The sequence below is a fragment of the Colobus angolensis genome, unplaced genomic scaffold, assembly GCF_000951035.1.
Source record: "Colobus angolensis palliatus isolate OR3802 unplaced genomic scaffold, Cang.pa_1.0 Scaffold78, whole genome shotgun sequence".
Taxonomy (NCBI): Eukaryota; Metazoa; Chordata; class Mammalia; order Primates; family Cercopithecidae; genus Colobus; species Colobus angolensis.
In genome coordinates this window covers 4131306-4146155 of record NW_012121598.1, presented here as the reverse complement: position 1 = coordinate 4146155, position 14850 = coordinate 4131306, and the positions used below count along the sequence as shown (strand labels likewise).

General features: G+C 38.1%; 1 protein-coding gene across 2 annotated transcripts in view; it reads left to right on the top strand.

Moving 5' to 3' along the window:
* SECISBP2L (SECIS binding protein 2-like) overlaps nt 1-14850 on the top strand; it is a 55772-nt gene that overhangs the window by 29910 nt on the left and 11012 nt on the right. For both annotated transcript variants that reach the window (XM_011928584.1, XM_011928583.1), the window contains 4 exons: nt 29-170; nt 3952-4121; nt 4901-5033; nt 7396-7558. In XM_011928584.1, the coding sequence (XP_011783974.1) occupies nt 29-170; nt 3952-4121; nt 4901-5033; nt 7396-7558 (608 nt within the window). The remainder of the gene's footprint in view (nt 1-28; nt 171-3951; nt 4122-4900; nt 5034-7395; nt 7559-14850) is intronic.

The window sequence follows — 14850 nt, the reverse complement described above, 5'->3', positions numbered from 1 at the left end:
AAATTAATTTTTTATATTTATTTTGTAGGAAGCTTTATCAAAAGCAGCTGGAAAAAAGAATAAAACACCTGTGCAGCTAGATTTGGGGGACATGTTAGCTGCTCTGGAAAAACAACAGCAAGCAATGAAAGCACGGCAAATTACTAACACCAGACCTCTGTCATATACAGGTGATGTCATTAGTCTGAGTAATTTGCTGTTTGTCTCTGGTAATATATGTTAGATGTTGTTAATTGAAATTTTAAAAGTTTTATATATGTATGTATGTGTTTGTCTATGTATATATATGTATGTGTGTTTGTGTGTGTGTATTTTAAGTAAGTCAGCTTAAACCACAAGCCTTGAAATTCTCCATGCTCCTCGTCTTTCCACACCTAGTCCTTTAACATATCCTGTCTGTCCTGCCTGCAAAACATATCCATACTCTAACTACTGACCACATTTCCTGCCACCACAGTAGCCCCCATTATTGTATAATACTAGACTGAGTAGCCGCCTTACTACTACCTGTTTTTCCCTTCCCCCATTCACTGCTCAGAATCCTCTAATAGTGCTTCATTTCACTTGGCATGAAGCCAGGCTCCTAACTAAAGCCATATTTTAGCTGACCCTGTTACCTTTTTGCCTTCGTCACCATTTTCTCCTAACACACTCTGCTCTAGCCATGTGAGCAGTCCTCAGACACACCCAGCCTGATCCTAGCTCAGTATCTGTGGGCTTGCTATTCCATTTACCTCGGACGCTCTTTCCCCAGGTTTCAGCATAGTTTGCTTCCCTCAGATTCTTTAGATCTCTGCATAAATGTCAGTTGGTATGCATTTTGACTCACCCAAATTTTTTTCTTTTTCAAAATTGAAATTAAAAAATCACAAGTAATCTGGCTTTCTTACATTATCCAGTTTAAAACTCACTTGCAAACAAGGGTTTTTATCAGATTGTGTGTGTGTGTGTATATGAGAAAATGATCTGGCTTTCTACTGAAACAGTAATTTCTATTTTAACAAACCTTGTCAGATTTAGAGCTCAGCTTTTCCATGTTCCCTCATTTCTTTTCATTGTCTTTTTAGAGGGTGAGGAATAGAACAAGGGAACAGGAAAGGTACCAATGTACAGTACCAGCACCGATGCTGAGAGGCAAAATTGAATTTTGTGTTTCTTCTGATTCTATGTGAAGGGACTATTATTAGAAAGATAAATTACAATGTATAATTTTAACCTGTGTGCAAAATGTTTAAACCTGTCTAGTTACCAGTCCACTATCAACCTTTGCTTTGAGTAACTATTATTACAAATAGTACTGAATGTATATAAAGCTTTAGACTTGCATGTTGAGCTGGGGAGAGTGGCAGTAATCTCTCACTTAAGAGTAAAAGTAGGGAATAAAACTGAGCTAGCAGTGTTCTGGAGGGGTATGGCCTAGTAGCTAAAAGCTGGAGCTCTGGAATCCAGTTGCCTTTGTTTGAATCCTGTTCTTCCATGTGTTTCGTTGGCAAGTTACTTAACCTTCCTGTGCTTCAGTTTCTTCACATTAATATGAGAGTACCTACTTCAGGATTGTCTTGAGAATTAGATGAGATGATATATGTAAAGTACTTAGAGTATCCAGGTTGTAATCACTCAATAAATGTTTAATATTATTATGGAGATGAGACTGTTAACCTGTGATACGTCAGATGGCTCATTATAACTTCGATTTATTTAGTAACTGTTAATGTATTTGTTTATATATGTACATATATACAGTATATATATACAGTGTGTACCATATATATTATATACATATGTGGTATATAATGTATATGTGTTATATATGCAGTATACTGTATATGTTATATATGGCATATATACTATATAATACACTATACATGTATGTTATACATATATACAGTATATACTGCTAAATATATAAGTTTATACATATACTGTTAATATACATATATAAACATATTTAGCAGTTGCTAAATGTTAATATAATTATACAATTATTAGAAATTATATAACTATATATTGTTTTATATATATCTTTTTTAATATATGTGTACCCATATATACACATGTTCAAGAAAAGGATGAGACTGATCATGATGAAGAAGGATTATAGGGAAATGATGGATCTGGAAACAGGTCAATGATGACTCCAAACTCTCCGTCTTGGATGACTGTGGTGGTGATAAGGGCTGCGATGTTACTACACAAGATAGGGATTATAGAATGATTTTGTTGGGAAGAGCAGATGCTGCCTGTTGTGTTTTAAATGCTAGCACGGGAGATTCTGGTGGTTCCTGTTTAGCATATAGTTATGAATGTATAGTTTAGGTTACAAGTCAGTGAGTTTCAAATACAGATGATTGTTGAAGCTGTGGAAATCAGATTGTTGGGGGAAAGAAAAATTAGGAAAAAGATGTTCACAGACAAAGCCTTGTGGAATGCTCACATTTAAAGGATGAGACGAAGAAGAACAAGAAACATAGATTTGAGAAAGAATAAGAAAAATAAAGGAGCGTAATGTTACAGAAGGCAAGGATAGAATTTTGAGGAAAAGGATATAGTCCTTGGTACCAAATGCTGAAGAAAACTAGAGTAGAGTGAAGAGTCAGAGAATTATATTTGGCAATTGTAAGATTATGTGTGACCTTGACAATAAGTTTCAAGAGAATGGGTTGGGCAGAGGTCAAATTGTAATGATTTGAAAAGTGATAGTGAGAGAAAAACTGTTTAGAAGTTTAACAGGGAAGGAAAGGGGAATGATGGCACCTTAGCTTGAAGGGAAGTCAGTCAAGGGAAGGGTTTAGTTGGTTTGCCTTTTTAAAAAACCCTTTCTTAGTTTTAGATAGATTTTAGCATCTTATTAGGGGATCAAGAAAAAAGTCAAGGGTCAGGGAGGAACTTGAAAGATGCAAGGGTATAGGAATAGAGTTAGATCCTAGAGAAACTGAGATGGGATATTAAGAATAGAGACAGTCAGTGAGCCTTGGACACGAGTAAGGATGTCTGCCACCTCCTTTCAGGTGGTTTGTAAGTTTATATTGGATAGCATCTTCTCAGGGAAGTGGCAGGAAAGCTCTGCTAGAATGAGAGGATTGAGGTTGGGGATTTAGGAATAGTAAAGGATTGGAAGAAGCCAGTGTAAACTGAGGGTATCAGCCAGACATAAAAGAATTACTGAGGCCAGGTACAGTGGCTCACACCTGTAATCCCAGCACTTTGGGAGTCCGGTGCGGGTGGATCACGAGGTCAAGAGATTGAGACCATCCTGGCCAACATGGTGAAACCCTGTCTCTACTAAAAATACGAAAATTAGCTGGGCGTGGTGGTATGTGCCTGTAGTCGCAGCTCCTCGAGAGGCTGAGGCAGGAGAATTGCTTGAACCCAGGAGGCAGAGGTGTCAGTGAGCCAAGATCGTGCCACTGCACTCCAGCCTGGGCGACAGAGTGAGACTCTGTCTCAAAAAATTTAAAAAATAAGTAAAAATAATTACTGAATGGGACTGAGTACAGCTGAGTGGGTAAAATCATCATTCTTTACTGACCAACTGAAATAAGGAGAGAAGTGGTAGATGAGAAGTGGTAGATATCTTACGTAAGGACAAATAACAGATTCAGTAGGAATAAGAACGAGTGCAGCATTGTGAAGTGTCAAAGGTAGAACGGTTCTGACTGAAGACCAGTTGCAAGGAATTGCCATGTTTGAGGGTTGTACAGTAGAGTAGAACTAATTATTTATCCCTATAATGGACCTCTCAATTGGTTCATTGCATTGGCTTAGTCTCTAAAGGATAGGTAAAAGCTGTATCTGAGGGACACTGCCTAGCCAAGTGTAGTGCTCCTACTGTTAGGATGTCATTTTTTCCATGGGAGGAGGATGTTCTTGTTTTTGTAGTTATCATTGGAAATATTGAAAGTATGTGGGATTGGCCCTAATGGTGAAACTAATGTTCCTCTTTGTTTTTAGTGGTTACTGCAGCTTCTTTTCACACTAAAGACTCTACTAATAGAAAACCTTTAACCAAAAGTCAGCCCTGTTTGACATCCTTTAATTCTGTGGACATTGCTTCTTCTAAAGCAAAAAAAGGAAAAGAGAAGGAAATAGCAAAACTAAAACGACCCACGGCACTTAAAAAGGTAAACCAAAATCTGGTGGGATATTTATTTTATAAGATGAATAAGGATTTTAATCTGTTTTGTAAAAGTAGGTTGTGGTGTCTTAGCTAACAGATTGTTGTGAGAAGTATTCATACACATGAATCTTGACGATAATGTGTTAATTAGAAGCTCAGAATATCATCAGTATCATGACTGTCTTTCTGTATAGAACAGGACCCTGGAAAATGAATTATTTCTATAAGGTTAAAAAAAAGTTAGATATTTAGTATCCCAAAACATTAGACTCCAGGAATCAGAAGCCCTGGATTTCAGTACTAACTTCAGTGCTATATATCATTTTAGGCAACCATTTTACTCTCATCTTTCTCATCTATAAATTGGGGATTGTATTTTATTTAACTCACTATTGTTAAGAGGTTCAAAATGAGATAATTTGGTTCCAGATAATTGAAAACTGTAGAATGTCAATCAAGTGTAACTGTATGACCTGGATTCTAAACTTTTTAATTTACCCTTTTTTTTTTTTTTGGAAACTAGTTTGTCACCCAGGATTTAAAGAATCAGATGGGTATGGTTTGATAGCTGTATATTCTATAATATAATTGCTTTTCTTTATTTTGTATGCAGTACTTCCTTCAACTTACAGTGTCTGAAATTACATTTGCCTTTTTGCCAGTTAGCCAAACTTCTCATGTTCATGTTTAAGTGAACTACTATATCTGTGTTATAATGTATATTGTCATCATTTGTACATAGTTGAAGAGTAATCAGTAATTAAAGACTGGTATAACTTTTAGGTTATTTTAAAAGAAAGAGAGGAAAAGAAGGGGCGCTTAACTGTGGACCATAATCTTTTGGGATCTGAGGAACCAACAGAAATGCACTTAGATTTTATTGATGATTTGCCACAGGAGATTGTTTCCCAGGAAGGTAAGGAGGTCCCCCTTTCTCCTCTTCTCATGGAATGGTCTGAAATATTTTAATAGATATGTAAGCTATCACTAGTTACGCTCCTGATTGGAAGATGTGCTCCATATTTTACATAAATCTCTTTATTTTTTACAGTGGTTTCTTTTAAAGATGCTTTTGTAGGGAGATGGTTAAAGAGAAGGGGACAGGTGTTATATAGTAGGCCTATGACATTTTTGAAGCTTAAATCCTGAATTTGTAGTGAACCCTCAAAATTAAGATCTCACGAATGCATGACATCTCTGGAATTGTCACAGGTATTTTCATTTTGTTTTCTTTTACGTCCAGAACACTGTTGGCTATCTTTCTTTGTGGGGCTATTTTTCATCGAGTCATTTTTGTTGATTTTCTTGCTTTTGTGGAATTAATACATAATGCCACAATGAATGCAATTGCAAAGCAGAGTCTAGTTGGTCAGTAAGATTCAGTGTCGTACGTTAAGTACATGTATGTCGTACATACATGATTCCAATTGGTAACTTAGCAAAACCACAGATTTCTTCTAATATTTATACCACCACAGAAGACAGATTTTTCTGCTAGTATATCTTTATTGCCCAAGTTTTTGCAACACATTTAAATCTGCTTTACATGTAGATTAAGCAACAATGTTTCATTGTTTTTAGAAAAATGAGTTGATTTCTAAGGATTGTTCACCAGGGAAGTTTGTTTAGGGTTCACTTTTATTCTCAGTTTAATGATTCCCCTTGTTTTTAGGTGTAATCATCCATCCATTCATTCAGCAAATGTTTACTGAATGCTTACCCCATGTATTTTAGTAACTAGAGTAGCAAGAGGACTTTGGGGAATGTAATAAAGATACATAGTAGACAGGTCCTGCTGTTGAAGAGCTCACAGCCTAGTAGGAAGGTAAGAAGATACACGTGGGCTGGGCACAGTGGCTGACGCCTATAATCCTAACACTTTGGGAAGCCAAGATGGGCAGATCTCTTGAGCTCAGGAGTTCGAGACCAGCCTGAGCAACAAGGCGAAACCCTGTCTCTACAAAAAAAATAAAAGAATTAGCTGGGCATGTTGGCTTATGCTTACAGTCCAAGCTACATGGGGCACTGAAGTGGGAGGATTGGTTGAGCCCAGGAGGTCGAGGCTGCAATGAGTGGAGATCATGCCACTGCACTCCAGCCTGGATGACAAAGTGAGACCCTGTATCAAAAAAAAAAAAAAAGAAAGAAAGAAAAAAAAACACCATGTGTAACTTTGCTAATTAATGGACTAGATATACAAATACGAGCTAATTTCCTGAGTTTGGCTGTTTAGGAAAGAAGCAATAACTAAACAAAGGAGACGGTAGAGTCAAGAAATGGCATTTAATAATGTAGCTTCTTGAACACAGAAGCAAAGACCAAATAAGAGAGAAACCGGGGTGGTGCCTGGAGAATCAGGAGTGGTGTGGAGAGGGTGAGGTAGAATTTGTCATTGCCAGCAATAATGGAAAGTTTTAGATTGTTAAAAAAAAAAAAAAGATTTCTAAGAAATAGATGGAAAACTAGAAATGAAGAAGTGAGTAATGTGATCTGGAAAGAGGTATAGTTTTTTTGTGTTTGTGTGTGTGATAGAATCTCTGTTGTTGCCCAGGCTGGAGTGCAGTGGCGCGATCTCGGCTCACTGCAACTTCCACCTCCCGGGTTCAAGCTATTCTTCTGCCTTAGCCTCCCGAGTAGCTGGGACTACAGGCATGTGCCACCATGCCCAGCTAATTTATTTGTATTTTTAGTAGAGACGGGGTTTCACCATGTTGGCCAGACTGGTGTTGAACCCTGGACCTCAAGTAATCTTCCGCCTTGGCCTCCCAGAGTGCTGAGATTACAGTCATGAGCCACCAGGCCTGGCCTAAGAGGTGCAGATTTTTGCTCTTTAATGTAAATTCTCTAGGAATACATGTTTTAGATAATTTATATTCTTCCTCATCCCTGTGGAGACTTCTGGGCTATGCTTAACTTTTGAGAGAGAGAGGGAATTTTTTTTTTTTAAAGAGATGGAAGTCTCACAGTGTTTCTCAGGCTGACCTCAAACTTCCAGATTCAAGCAATTTTCTCACCTCACCCTCCCGAGTAGCTGGGACCACAGGCATGCACCACCTCACCTGGCTAAGAGTATACTTCAACAGACAATAGGAGAATTTAATTTTTTTAGTGTATGGAACATATTTATTTGTGATATGAAAAGTGCCCACTTTATTAGCTTCTGGAAAATTTGGAAATGACCCAAAAGACAATGGCCATTCTAAATTACATTGATCAACGTAGAGCTTTTCAGCATTTGAAGTTTCTAAATTTTTTCCCTTCACTCCACGTCTCCACAGATACTGGACTGAGCATGCCCAGTGATACTTCACTCTCTCCAGCAAGTCAGAACTCTCCATACTGTATGACACCTGTGTCACAAGGCTCTCCAGCTAGTTCTGGAATAGGCAGTCCAATGGCATCTTCAACAATAACCAAAATCCACAGCAAAAGATTTAGAGAGTAAGTTTTATACTCATTATTGAGGTTGAATAGTTTAAGGATCTTGATTGTAGTTGTGAATTTAGTATTGTCATTGTTACTCAGTGAGTCGAGCAGACAAAACACCAGAGATCTTTAACTCCTTTCGAATTTTGTTTAACAGCTGAGTTTATTTATTTAAAGCATTGCCTTCTGTCTGCTGTTAGTATTCACGTGAGAGTGATTTGACAGTAAGTATATTCTCTTTATATCAGATAGTATTTCTATTCTACAAATATAGACTCTTAACATCTTATATATTAAATGTTGTAAAATGCTTTTGCTTTTTTGTTTATATTATTATCCCTTCAAAAGATCACTCTAACCAATTAATATAGGTTTCTAAGACCCTGTTATATGAAATGAACCTATTACATAAAACTATTTGTGCAAGTATTTCTGAGTTCTTAAATTGAGATAACTGGGGGATCACAGAATATGATACCCCATCTGTGGATAGCTTTAATAGTTATTGCTGTGAAGGATTTTAAGATTTTAACATTTATGTTGATGAATTAATTTTACCTTTAGAAATGACATATGAAAGAATCCCAGGGTGAAAGTGTAATGAGTCCAAATTACTTTGGTTTATTCTGTTCTGTTTCCTTATACCATTGTTTTTGAGCAAATACTTCTTGCCTAGCTTTGGAAAGCTAATTAAATGTCAAATCACAGATGTGGAGCAAATGAAACACTTGGGGGATAAAATGTTATGTATGAAATGAACAGCTTGAAGGAAAAAAGGAAAAAAAGAATGAAGAAAATTGCATTTTGGGAAGTTCTAGTCTGATTGCATTCTTGAATTTGGCATACTTTGACGGTTAAATGTTCCTCAGTCTCTCCATTTATATATATTCTTCTGAAGTAGTGTCATACTTGTACTTATGTAACTATTTTTCACAGAAATACAAAAAAATTCCACTGCAAATTTTTTTGCACTAAAGAAGAACAGGCACAGATTTTCCCACTATATAATATAATTTAAAAGTAGAAATTTGCTTGCCTTGGTTATTCATAGGTAAGAAACACCAGTTCTCCCTATTAAGTACCTGCTTATGGTAGACATGAGGGACGATCACTAGAAAAGGTGGAAAGAGCATACAGGAGAAGTACATACTTAGATGACTTTTTTATCCCAGAAATTAGGTACTGTAGTGGCCTCACACTTCTGACTTTCTGTTTCTCACATTATAGTCATACATAATCTCACAGAGAGCCCTATTCATTTGCTTTGTCTCATGTAGAGGCATGTGATTTTTACCTCATGACCTCTTTGGTTTTGGCTTTAGTTTAATTGTTGAGTTCATCCTCCATAGCCATAAATTTTCGGAGCTCTAGGGACCCTTGAGGCCATTTTACCTAGCTCCTTATTTTTATGACTGAGAAAGCCAATGCCCAGAAATCTATCCAAGCCCAGAGGAGGAATTGTTGGTAATAGGACATTCAGTTAGAAATTGTGTATCTTTCCTACTAGGAGCATCTTTAGTAACTCTTTACCAAAGTCATTATATTTGTTTTAATCTAATAGCAGCTGTCATTTGGTTTATATCCTTAGGAATTTAATAATTAGTAATTCTGATAGTCCTTAGGTTAACTTATCCTTTACATAAAATCTATCTGAATCGAGTTTGGCAAAGCCGCTGTAGCCAGACTGCCTCTCTAGATTCCTCCTCTCTGGGCAGGGCATCTCTGAAAGAAAGGCAGCAGCCCCAGTCATGGGCTTACAGATAAAACTCCCATCTGCCTGGATCGGATGCTCTGGACGCAGCTTCAGCAGACTTAAGTGTTCCTGTCTGCTGGCTCTGAAAGGAGCAGCGGATCTCCCAGCATAGCACTTGAGCTCTGCTAAGGGACAGACTGCCTCCTCAAGTGGGTCCCTGACCCCCGAGCCTCCGAACGGGAGAGAGCTCCCAGCAGGGGTTGACAGAAACCTCATACAGGAGAGCTCCGGCTGGCATCTGGTGGGTGCCCTTCTGGGACGAAGCTTCCAGAGGAAGCAACAGGCAGCAATCTTTGCTGTTCTGTAGCCTCTGCTGGTGATACCCAGGCAAAAAGGGTCTGGAGTAGAACTCCAGCAAACTCCAGCAGACCTGCAGCAGTGGGGCCTGACTGTTAGAAGGAAAACTAACAAACAGAAAGGAATAGCATCAACATCAACAAAAAGGATGTCCACACAAAAACCCCACTGAAGATCACCAACATCAAAGACCAAAGGTAGATAAATCCACGAAGATGAGGAAAAACCAGCGCAAAAAGGCTGAAAATTCCAAAAACCAGAACGCCTCTTCTCCTCCAAAGGATCACAACTCCTCGCCAGCAAGGGAACAAAACTGGACGAAGAATGAGTTTGACAAATTGACAGAAGTAGGCTTCAGAAGGTGGGTAATAACAAACTCCTCCGAGCTAAAGGAATATGTTCTACTTCAATGCAAGGAAGCTAAGAACCTTGAAAAAAGGTTAGAGGAATTGCTAACTAGAATAACCAGTTTAGAGAACATAATAAATTGCCTGATGGAGCTGAAAAACAGCATGAGAACTTCATGAAGCATGCACAAGTATCAATAGCTGAATCAATTGAGCAGAAGAAAGGATATCAGTGATTGAAGATGAAATTAATGAAATAAATTGTGAAGACAAGATTAGAGAAAAAAGAATGAAAAGGAACGAACAAAACCTCCAAGAAATATGAAATATATGAAAAGGCCAAACCTACATTAGATTGGTGTACCTGAAAGTGACAAGGAGAATGGAACCAAGTTGGAAAACACTCTTCAGGATATTATCCAGAACTTCCCCAACCTAGCATGACAGGCCAACATTCAAATTCAGGAAATACAGAGAACACCACAAAGATACTCCTCGAGAAGAATAAACCCAAGACACAAAGCATCAGATTCACCAAGGTTGAAATGAAGGAAAAATGTTAAGGGCAGCCAGAGAGAGGTCGGGTTACCCACAAAGGGAAGCCCAGCAGACTAACAGCAGATCTCTCTGCAGAAACCCTACAAGCCAGAGTGGGACCAATATTCAACATTCTTAAAAGAAAAGAATTTTCAACCCAGAATTTCAAATTCAGCCAAACTAAGCTTCCTAAACAAAGGAGAAATAAAATGCTATACAGACAAGTAAATGCTGAGAGTTTTGTCACCAACAGGCCTCCCTTACAAGAGCTCCTGAAGGAAGCACTAAATGTGGAAAGGAAAAACCAGTACCAGCCACTGTAAAAGCATACCAAATTGTAAAGACCATCAACACTATGAAGAAACTGCATCAACTAAGGGGCAAAATAACCAGCTAGCATCATAATGACAGGATCAGATTCACACATAATAATATTAACTGTAAATGTAAATGGGCTAAATGCCCCAATTAAAAGACACAGACTGTCAAATTGGATAAAGAGTCAAGAGCCATTGGTGTCCTGTATTCAGGAGACCCATCTCACATGCAAAGACACACATAGGCTCAAAATAAAAGGATGGAGGAATATTTACCAAGCAAATGGAAAGCAAAAAAAAAAAAAAAAAAAAAAAAAAAAAAAAAAAAAAGCAGGGGTTGCAATCCTAATCTCTGATAAAACAGACTTTAAACCAACAAAGATCAAAAGAGACAAAGAAGGGCATTACATAATGGTAAAGGGATCAGTGCATCAAGATGAGCTAACTATCCCAAACATATATGCACCCAATACAAGAGCACCCAGATACATAAAGCAAGTCCTTAGAGACCTACAAAGAGACTTAGACTCCCACACAACAATAGTAGGAGACTTTTTTTTGAGATGGAGTCTTGCTCTGTCACCCAGGCTGGAGTGCAGTGTTGCGATCTCGGCTCATTGCAACCTCTGTCTCCCGAGTTCAAGCGGTTCTTCTGCCTCAGCCTCCTGAATGGCTAGGACTACAGGCCCATACCACCACGCCTGGCTAATTTTTGTATTTTTAGTAAACACAGGGTTTCGCCATGTTGGCCAGGCTGGACTTAGTGTTCTGACCTTAGGTGATCCACCCACCTTGGTCTCCCAAAGTGCTGGGATTACAGGTGTGAGCCACTCCACCCAGCCAATAGTGGGAGACTTTAATACCCCACTGTCAATATTAGACAGATCAACAAGACAGAAAATTAATAGGGATATTTAAGACTTGAACTCAGCTCTGGACCAAGCGGACCTATTAGACGTCTACGTAACTCTCCACCCCAAATCACAGAATATACATTCTTCTCAGCACCACATCGCACTTATTCTAAAATTGACCACATAATTGAAATGTAAAACCCTCCTCAGCAAATGCAAAAGAATGGAAATCATAAAAAACAGTCTCTCAAAACAAGTGCAGTCAAATTAGAACTCAGGATTAAGAAACTCACTCAAAACTGCACAACTACATGGAAACTGAACAACCTGTTCCTGAATGACTACTGGGTAAATAACGAAGTTAAGGCAGAGATAAATAAGTTCTTTGAAACCAATGAGAACAAAGACACAATATACTAGAATCTCTGGGACACAGCTAAAGCAGTGTTTAGAGGGAAATTTATAGCACTAAATCCCCACAGGAGAAAGTGGGAAAGATCTAAAATCAACACCCTAATATCACAATTAAAAGAAATAGAGAAGCAAGAGCAAACATATTGAAAAGCTAGCAGAAGACAAGAAATAACGGAGATCAGAGCAGAACTGAAGGAGACAGAGACACAAAAAAACTCTTCAAACAATCAATGAATCTAGGAGCTGGTTTTTTGAAAAGATTAACAAAAGAGACCGCTAGCCAGACTAATAGAAAAGAGAGAAGAATCAAATAGACACAATAAAAAATGATAAAGGTGATATCACCACTGATCCCATAGAAATACAAACTACCATCAGAGAATACTATAAACACCTCTATGCAAATAAACTAGAAAATCTAGAAGAAATGGATATATTCCTGGACACATACACCCTCCCAAGACTAAACCAGGAAGAAGTCGAATCCCTGAATAGAGCAATAACAAGTTCTGAAATTGAGGCAGTAATTAATAGCCTACCAGCCAAAAACCCAGAACCAGATAGATTCACAGCTGAATTCTACCAGAGTTACAAAGAGGAGCTGGTACCATTCCTTCTGAAACTATTCCAAACAATAGAAAAAGAGGGACTCCTCCCTAACTCATTTTATGAGGCCTGCATCATCCTGATACCAAGACCTGGCAGAGACACAACAAAAAAAGAAAATTTCAGGCCAATATCCCTGATGAACATCAATGCAAAAATCCTCAGTAAAATACTGGCAAAATGAATCCAGCAGCACATCAAAAAGCATATCTACCACGATCAAGTTGGCTTCATCCCTTCGATGCAAGGGTGGTCCACCGTATGCAAATCAATAAACATAATCCATCACATAAACAGATCCAATGATAAAACTCGCATGGTTATCTCAATAGATGCAGGAAAGGCCCTCAATAAAATTCAACAGCCCTTCATGCTAAAAACTCTCAAAAAACTAGGTATTGATGGAATGTATCTCAAAATAATAAGAGCTATTTGTGACAAACCCACAGCCAATATCATACTGAATGGTCTAAAGCTGGAAGCATTCCCTTTGAAAACCAACACAAGACAAGGATGCCCTCTCTCTCACCACTCCTATTCAACATAGTATTGGAAGTTCTGACCAGGGCAGTCAGGCAAGAGAAAGAAATAAAGTGTATTCAAATAGGAAGAGAGGAAGTCAAATTGTCTCTGTTTGCAGATGACATGATTGTATATTTAGAAAACTCCATCGTCTTAGCCCCAAATCTCCTTAAGCTGATAAGCGACTTCAGCAAAGTCTCAGGGTACAAAATCAGTGTGCAAAAATCACAATCATTCATACACACCAATAATAGACAAATGGAGAGCCAAATCGTGAGTGAACTCCCATTCACAATTGCTACAAAGAGAATAAAATACCTAGGAATACAAATTACAAGGGATGTGAAGGACCTCTTCAAGAAGAACTACAAACCACTGCTCAAGGAAATAAGAGAGGACACAAACAAATGGAAAAACATTCCATACTCACGGATAGGAAGAATCAGTATTGTGAAAATGGCCATACTGCCCAAAGTAATTTATAGATTCAATGCTACCCCCATCAAGCTACCATAGACTTTCTTCACAGAATTAGAAAAAACTACTTTAAACTTCATATGGAACCAAAAAAGAGCCCATATAGCCAAGACAATCCTAAGCAAAAAGAACAAAGCTGGAGGCATCCTGCTGCCTGACTTCAAACTTTACTACAAGGGTGCAGTAACCAAAACAGCATGGTACTGGTACCAAAACAGATACATAGACAAATGGAACAGAACAGAGACCTCAGAAATAACTCCACACATCTACCACCATCTGATCTTTGACAAACTTGACAAAAACAAGCAATGGGGAAAGGATTCCCTGTTTAATAAATGGTGTTGGGAAAACTGGCTAGCCATATGCAGAAAACTGAAACGGGGCCCCTTTCTTACACCTTATACAAAAATTAAGATGGATTAATGGCTTAAACATAAAACCTAAAACCATAAAAACCCTGGAAGGAAACCTAGGCAGTAGCATTCAGGACATAGGCATGGGCAAAGACTGCATGACTAAAACACCAAAAATAATGGCAACAAAAGCCAGAATTGACAAATGAGATCTAGTTAAACTGAAGAGCTTCTGCACAGCAAAAGAAACTAACATCAGAGTGAACAGGCAACCTACAGAATGGGAGAAAAGTTTTGCAATCTATCCATCTGACAAAGGGCTAATATTAGAATCTACAAAGAACTTAAAGAAATTTACAAGAAAAAACAACCCCATCAAAAAGTGGGCAAAGGATACAAACAGACACTTCTCAAAAGAAGACATTTATGCGGCCAAGAAACATGAAAAACTCATCATCACTGGTCATTAGAGAAATGCAAGTCAAAACCATGATGAGATACCATCTCATGCCAGTTAGAATGGCGATCATTAAAAAGTCAGGAAACAACAGACACTAGAGAGGATGCAGAGAAATAGGAAAGCTTTTACACGATTGGTGGGACTGTAAATTAGTTCAGCCATTGTGGAAGACAGTGTGTCGATTCCTCAAGGATCTAGAATCAGAAATACCATTTGACCCAGCAATCGCATTACTGGGTATATACCCAAAGGATTCTAAATCATTCTACTATAAAGACACATGCACACGTATGTTTATTGCAGCACTATTCACAATAGCAAAGACTTGGAACCAACCCAAATGCCCATCAATGATAGACTGGATAAA